Source organism: Lathyrus oleraceus, chromosome 3 (assembly GCF_024323335.1).
Source record: "Lathyrus oleraceus cultivar Zhongwan6 chromosome 3, CAAS_Psat_ZW6_1.0, whole genome shotgun sequence".
Lineage (NCBI taxonomy): Eukaryota > Viridiplantae > Streptophyta > Magnoliopsida > Fabales > Fabaceae > Lathyrus > Lathyrus oleraceus.
The window spans coordinates 402,941,688-402,949,909 of record NC_066581.1 but is presented as its reverse complement, the minus strand read 5'-3'; the positions used below and the strand labels follow the sequence as shown (position 1 = coordinate 402,949,909).

At 23.9% G+C, this 8,222-nt stretch overlaps 1 protein-coding gene across 1 annotated transcript; it reads left to right on the top strand.

The window, feature by feature from the left end:
- The first annotated feature begins 5,933 nt into the window (after positions 1-5,933).
- On the top strand, positions 5,934-6,841 carry LOC127127948 (putative expansin-B2). The gene is made up of 3 exons (XM_051057212.1): positions 5,934-6,188; positions 6,285-6,397; positions 6,500-6,841. The coding sequence occupies exons 1-3, from the start codon at positions 5,993-5,995 to the stop codon at positions 6,683-6,685; spliced, it is 495 nt and encodes a 164-aa protein (XP_050913169.1). The 5' UTR covers positions 5,934-5,992; the 3' UTR covers positions 6,686-6,841.
- Positions 6,842-8,222: the final 1,381 nt, after the last annotated feature.

The following is an 8,222-nucleotide window of genomic DNA, read 5'->3' as shown; positions in this document are numbered from 1 at the left end:
GATCTATCGAACTCAATGAAACCCATTGAAGTGATTGATTGAAAGAAAGTCCTCAATGGTCCATTTAACAATGTTAAACCTTCTTTAAGTCAGACATCAAAACTTCTCAAGTCCAAGAACAATCACCCTATTTTGAATAAGGAAATTGTTTATGCCAAAGAGAATAATAATTAAATCGACAGAAAGACCGCAATTAAAGGGTCTAAGATATCAAATACCAGTGGCAGGAAAACACTTTCTGACATTTCAAACTCAGAGAAGAAAAATGTTCATGGTGTAAAAACAACAAATTCTAAAGACAAGTTCTTTTGTAGGGAAATGTCTTCATCCTCCTGATGAGCTTTCTTAAATGCCGACTCTATCTGTTGGGCATGGTTTCCCGGTATACTGCAGGATTCACAGATCTCAAGATGTATAATATGGGATGAAGACCATATTGGTGTTTTCAATAACTGCATTTCTCTATATATTGTATAATTCTGATTTTGCTGATATGATGTTGCATTGATTTTTGCTTGACATTTTAAGAGTTAAACACAATTAAATTTTTATTTCTTAAAAGTTGTTATTAAATCAGTTATTATCATGAATGTTTAACATAAGTGTGCTTGTTTTCCCTTGGAAAAGAAATTAATTACTACTGTCATCCAAATGTCATCATTTAGATATCATTAAAGAAAATCTAATAAGACGAACATATGAGACAATTAACCATGGAGTTCATCACATGCCAACTCATAATGAAGTTCATCTTGCTATTTGATTGTAAATGATCAAGTTTACCTAACACATGTATAAATAAATAGCCATTTTGTTTTGCATCAAAAATTAGAGATCCCGTGTCAAATAATACATGGGGACTTAGATAAAAAAAAATTAAAAAGATTAAAGTTTTAAAAATATATTGGTTCTGTTTTCAATTTTTGTGGTGTATGAGTCTTAGTAATTAAAATTCCAACCAGTCATTTTTGCAAATACGAAAGAATAAATTTTTATTTTATTTAAAATTTGAATGAAAGTTTTTGATAGGTTAAATAGATATAATTAACATTGTGTCATTCACGGTGCATAGAGGCTAGAGGAGGCGTCCATGCATCTGGCGCCTGCGTGTGTTGCTTGTGAAAAGAAAATTTAATTTTGCAGCCAACAAGAATCAAACACACAACCTTTTGATCAGGAATCAAGCACGTTATCACTGCACCATAGACTCTTCATGTTAATTTGTTTCATCATATATTTAATATACCGTGTATACTTACAGTAGATTAATAAATTATTAATCCTTAGTTGAATTTTTTTCACTTAGTTTTAAAATAATGTATAATTACAATAGATTAATTTTTTTTATCTCTATATATTTGTCTTAATTATTTTCACTTAGAACTTTTATACCTATTTTAAAATTTTAAATTAACTAAATATATATTTAATTTTATTTTATCATTGTTTTAAAATATATAAGTTAAGAATATTATTTAATATTTGCATTTTAATTTCTTAAGAGTACAATCGCAATTTTATATTATAATATTAAATATAAAATATAGATAATATCCATTCGACATATTAAATATGAACGTAGATAGTTAAAATATTTATGTTTATTTAAAATTTATTATAATAAAATTAAATAAAATATATATTTTTTATTTTATAAAAGGAATTGTTTAATGAAAAAGAGTATTGTATAAAAGAATATTTTAATTTTATAAAAATAAACATTAAATAAAATAATGGATGAAACATAGTATAAAATAAAATTAAATATTTTAACTAATTATGTTTCATCCATTATTTTATTTTAAATAATTAACTAATCATTCTCTTCAAAATAAATATTTAATTATGAAACATAAACATTAAATAAAATAATGGATGAAACATAATTAGTTAAAATATTTAATTTTATTTTACACTATGTTTCATCAATTATTTTATTTAATGTTTATTTTTATAAAATTAAAATATTCTTTTATACAATACTCTTTTTTATTAAACAATTCTTTTTATAAAATAAAAAATATATATTTTATTTAATTTTATTATAATAATTTTTAAATAAACATAAGTATTTTAACTATCTACGTTCATATTTAATATGTCGAATGGATATTATCTATATTTTATATTTAATGTTATAATATAAAATTGCGATTGTACTCTTGAGAAATTAAAATGTAAATATTAAATAATATTCTTAACTTATATATTTTAAAACAATGATAAAATTAAATTAAATATATATTTAGTTAATTTAAAATTTTAAAAGAGGTATAAAAGTTCTAAGTGAAAATAATTAAGACAAATATATAGAGATAAAAAAATTTAATCTATTGTAATTATACATTTTTTTAAAACTAAGTGAAAAAAATTCAACTAAGATTTAGTAATTTATTAATCTACTGTAATTATACACGGTATATTAAATGTATGATGAAACAAAGAAATATGAAGGGTTGTGGTGCAGTGGTAATGTGTTTGACTCCTAATCAAAAGGTTGTGTATTCGATTGTTGTTGGATGCAAAATTAAAAAAAAAAATCCCAAACAACCCACGCAGGCGCCACAAGCATTGGCGCCTCTTCTTGGAGGGCCATGCAGGCGCCAGATGCATGGGCGCCTCCTCTTGGAGGGCCATGCAGGCGCCACAAGCATTGGTGTCTCTTCATGAGGCCCAATGCATGTGCGCCAATGCATCTGGCGCCTCCTCTAACTTTTTGGGGTGCGCCAACTCCCCTGGCGCATCCTCTCCCAAAGTTGGTTATTTTGGAAAAAAATTTGAAAAGATGGTTATTTTCGTATTTTTTTTTAAAACCTCGTTATTTAAAAAAAAATCCGTTTTTGTATGATGAATAAATAGTTTTTAAAAATACTGAAAATCCATTCATAATTTTTTAATGATAATAGTTTTTTCAAATAAATTGGTAATAATAAACTTTTTTTCTTAACTATTATAACAATATATTATTTCCTTAATTATTTTACGTGTATTAATTTTGACATCATCGAAAATAAACATTATTTTTATAACTATTATTATTTATCAAACTAACATATAACATATCTATTACTTATTTAATATCATTTTAATTTAATATTATGGGTAATGTTAACTTGTGCCCCAATGACACATGTTAAGAAACTCACAAATAGAAAATTTGATTTGAAAAAATAAATAAAATTATTAATTGTAAATTTCAAATAAATTTAATACACAATTTCCAAGAATTTATTTTTATATTTATCTCTTAACTTGTGCCTTGTAGCATAAATTAGCATTACCCTAATATTATACATCTATTAAACTTTTTGGGAAAATGATTATTTTTTAAGTATTAAAGAATAAAATGAATAATTTTAACCCGGGAGAATTCATTATATTTATAAACTTATCTTAATTTGTCATAAAAACATTTATTTCTCATTGATAAAATAATAAAGTACATGAGACAAATATATTTATATAGGGGAAATCTTTAAATACAGAAAAATTCAAATAATTTTAAAATGGACTTTATTTTTATATATGAATAAGTGTAATGTTGTAAAATGGGAAAAAAATGTAGTTTTTTATACAAATAGTTTAACAAACAAGAAAAACTAAATTGTTGATATAAATATTTTTAGAAACGAAAAAGTATATTGTTGATACAAATATTTTTTAAATTGGTAAAAAAGTATATTTTTTATACAAATATTTTTATAACGGGAAAATGTGTAGTATTGATACAAATATATTTATAACAGAGAAAAAATGTATTGCTAATACCAATATTTATATAAACGAAAAAAAGTGAATTGTTAATACAAATATTTTTATAAATGAAAAAATATATATTGTTGATATAAATATTTTTTATATATGGAAAAATGTATTATTGATATGATTCTTTTTTTCAATTGAAATAAGTGTAATATTTGTTAAAAATATTTTTATAAACGGGAAAAAGATTATTGTTTATACAAATAATTTTTATATACAAGAATAAATGTATTGTTGTTATAGATATTTTTATAAACAAAAAAAAATATACAGTTGATATATTTATTTTTATAAACGAGAAAAAGTCTACACTTGTAATTATTTTTATAAACAGGAATGGAAATAAGTGTATTGTTTGTTAGAAATATTTTTATAAACGAGAAAAAGTCTATTGTTGATAGATTCATTTTTATAAACCATATAAGTGTATTGTTTCTAAAAATATTTATATAAGCGGGAAAAAAATATATTGTTTGTTACAAGTATTTTTATAAACGAGAAAAAGTCTATTGTTGTAATTATTTTTATAAACGGGGATAAGTGTATTGTTTGTTAGAAATATTTTTATAAACGAGAAAAAAGTCTATTATTGATACCTTCATTTTTATAAATGGATATAAGTGTATTGTTTCTAAAAAAAATTATATAAACGAAAAAAAAAGTATCGTTGATACAAATATTTTTATAAACAAAAATAAGTATATTGTTAATACTATTATTATTAAAAACAGGGAAAATCTATTGTTTATAAAATTACTTTTAAATGGGGGAAAATTTATTATTTGGTACAAATACTTTTATAAACACGAAAAATTCTACTTTTGATACAAGTATTTTTATAAATGGAAAAAGTGTAATTTTTTGTTAAAAATATTTTTATAAATGGGAAAAAGTATACCATTGATATAATTATTTATATAGAAGAGAATAAGTCTATTGCTTGTTACAAATATTTTTATAACAGAAAAAAGAATATTGTTGATACATATATTTTTACATATGAGAATAAATATATTTTTGATATAAATATTTTTGTAAACAGAAAAAAACTATATTTGATAAAACTTTTTTTATAAATAGAAAAAAATTCATTGTTAATACAAATATTTATATAAACAATTTTTTTTATTGTTGCGCTATATGTCAAATGCGTGCATCATTTATTATGTTGAAGTATATTTTCAAGTTTCAAATGCGCACATCATTCATTAAATTGAGATATATTTTAATTTTTTTAAAATTAATATTAGTTTATATTTGTGATCAGTGAATGTTTATCATCTATAATACAATTTCACACGTGAAAATAAGAAATCAGACAAAATTCATGCGATAGCTAAGGTATTTTACTAATTTAATAAGTAATTATATATTTTATATATTTTTAATTTATTGATTAATAATTTCAGGAATGCAAAGTCAAATTCTTATTAAATTCATTTAATAAAAACTTTGTTTTCATTTTAATGAGCTGATGTCATGATGTCATCTTTTGTACCATTACATGTTACACTTCTTTCCAAATGACTTTACAACCTTATAATAAATAAGGTTGTAATATTATTTATTAGTAAATATTTTCTATTTCACACCTACTAAAAAAATAACATTAAATATTTATTAAGAAGATCAAATCTGAAATAATTTATAATTTGTTTTACTAATAACATTGTAAGGAAATTTTTTAAAAATTAAGTCACACTATTTGGTCTTAGTTAAAATTCTTTAGAAGTTTTTAAAACAAAAATTAGTTCTAACCACATTTGCTGAATTGTTAATAATTTCATTCCATAAGTAATATTTTGAATATTTATTAATGTGTAAAATAAAAAATAAAATAAATGTCATAGTGTATAATTTTATTATGAATAAATTTTATAAAAGTTTAAAACAAACTTTTAAAGATAAAAAAAATAAAATTAAAAGTAATATTAAATTTGGGATTGTTTTACCCCAATTTCCTTGTGAATAAATTAAGTGCATTCTCAAATGAATATAATATATTTTTAAACAGGATTAACTTGATACTGTGTGAGTACAAAAAAAAATTAATGTTTATTGAATTTTTTTCTAAAATTTATTGCAAACTTTTTTTAAGAGAATTTGAACTTATCTTTTAAAATTACAATATGTCATTAGTCCTTCACCATTATAAATATCTCATTTGACATAGCTTATTCATCAAACCATAGAGTGCTTATCAACATAATACTAGTGTTGTAGTGATATCATGGCTTTTACGTTAGGACATGCATTTTCTCATATATTCATCTTTGTATGTTTGCTCTCAATATTCCTAGGAACCCCTTCCTTTTGTTTTAAACCCAAAAACCTTGTTAGTGTTACTTCCAACTTCTCATCTGATTCAGGTTGGGCATCTACTATGGCTACTTGGTATGGGCCTCCGGAAGGTTATGGAAGTGATGGTATATAGTACAAATATTTCCTTGGCCAGATTCATAATATTTTTAACCAAATAATTGCTTAAATGATTTTGATTCTTGTGTTAATTAATTATGCAGGTGGTGCTTGTGGATATGGAAAAGCTGTTGGCCAACCTCCATACAACTCAATGATATCAGCCGGAAACCCTGTCATTTACCAATCAGGAAAAGGCTGTGGTTCATGTTATCATGTATAACAATTGAAAAGTTTTTTCTTAAAAAGAATTATTGAAAATTTATTTAATATTTTTATTAATAATTCACATATTGTCTTTATTTTGATTTTATTTCAGGTGAAGTGCACAGGGAATTCTGCTTGCTCAGGCAACCCTGTTAGGGTACTTATCACTGATGAGTGTCCTGGTTGTGAACATTATTTTGACTTGAGTGGCAAAGCTTTCGGTTCCATGGCAATTGCAGGTCAAGCTAACAACTTACGCAATGCTGGAAAAGTGTCCATTCAATATGAAAAGTGTTAAAACTTACCGAGCAACCAAATGTTTTTATTAAACCTTCTATATGTTTTTATTTGAACTACTAGTTATAGTGATATGTATCCACCTCAATCAAGTTCCTCTAAGTGGATTTTAGATTGTATTATGGAATCAATTAATAATGCAGTCATTTATAACTTATTGAGTGAGTTATAAGTTTATTCTTTACTAAAGGCCACAAATGTTTAAAATCTTCTACCGTATATAAAATTATTATTTATTTAATGGAAAATTTAAAAAGTTAAAAGAATATCATGACAACAAGAATTAGATTATGCGACAATACTTTGTGTATTAGTAATCTGACACTAAATAATCTTTGATTTCTTAAAGCGTTTTTGAAAGGGTTTAAATTGATGTCTCTCCTAAAAGTTAAGTTAATTTTTACAAGGCCACGATGTCAGAGGTACTACACAAGTAGTTAAGTTGTCGGGATAATTTTTACAATAAAAAATGTCTTTTATCTCATTTGAAAAAGAGTCTTATCTTAGTCTACAAACGAGATAACGAGGGACGTCATGAAATTTGTATATTTTATTATTCGATTTTAAAAAAATCCAACGGGTATTAATGTAAAGGTCATGGGTTCGATTCCCATTGAGACTACTTTAGAATTCTGAAATGGCAAAAATACATGTCCCCTCGATTTTGACATTTCACTTATGGGTATACCACTTTTTCACATCGGTTTTCTCGTAAAACTGACGGGAAAACAATTTTAAGTTTGATTAAATTTAATGTGGATTGATTATTTGACTAAACTCTATACTGAACATATAACGTCATAAAATTGGTTAGGACAAATAATTGTATGAACAATTATGTTATATTTTAAGAACAACTTACATTTAATGATTTTGAAGCATCCTCTAACTCATCATTCATCTCACGTTCTTTAATGTTTAAAATTTATTAATGTTTCAAGTTTTTATTTAACACTTACGTTTCTACTAATTCATTCTTAGAAGCATAAAATTTGAGCTTTGAAAAATGAACAAATATGGAAGAAAGTTGAAAAAAAACTAGAAGTATTGAAGATATTTTAACCATAAAAAAGCATGAGATAAATGTTGAGTTGAAGAATATTAGAAAACTATTAATCAATGCAAGAGATGTTTTTAATACAACATAACTTCTCCTATGATTATTTCCAAAATTAATTTAATAGGTTATATGTTCAAATAGGGATTAGTGAAACAAACATTATTCAACATTAGATATAAAAAACTCAACTCGAAGAAACAAGATGAGAGTTGCACAAAGAATCACAAAAAAACATAATCTCAATATCAATATCAAACTCGAACTCAAATACATTAACAACAATAACTAAACTACAACAATAGGTTTAATAAACTCAACTCAAAAACAACAACTTACATTAAAAAGAACCAAAAAAAATCAACAACAACATCAATAAACAACCTCTAGGGTTTAGGGTTTCAACAACAAGAACAACACCATTAACAAAAAAAAAACATCAATAAACCTATAGTATAAATCTGTTTAATTAGCAACAACA

Excerpts from the sequence above, each read along its gene's own strand:
- LOC127127948 (XM_051057212.1), top strand. The coding sequence starts at position 5,993 with ATGGCTTTTACGTTAGGACATGCATTTTCTCATATATTCATCTTTGTA. Across the intron at positions 6,189-6,284 it reads GGAAGGTTATGGAAGTGATG|GTGGTGCTTGTGGATATGGA; the intron begins GTATATAGTACA and ends TTAATTATGCAG. Across the intron at positions 6,398-6,499 it reads GCTGTGGTTCATGTTATCAT|GTGAAGTGCACAGGGAATTC; the intron begins GTATAACAATTG and ends ATTTTATTTCAG.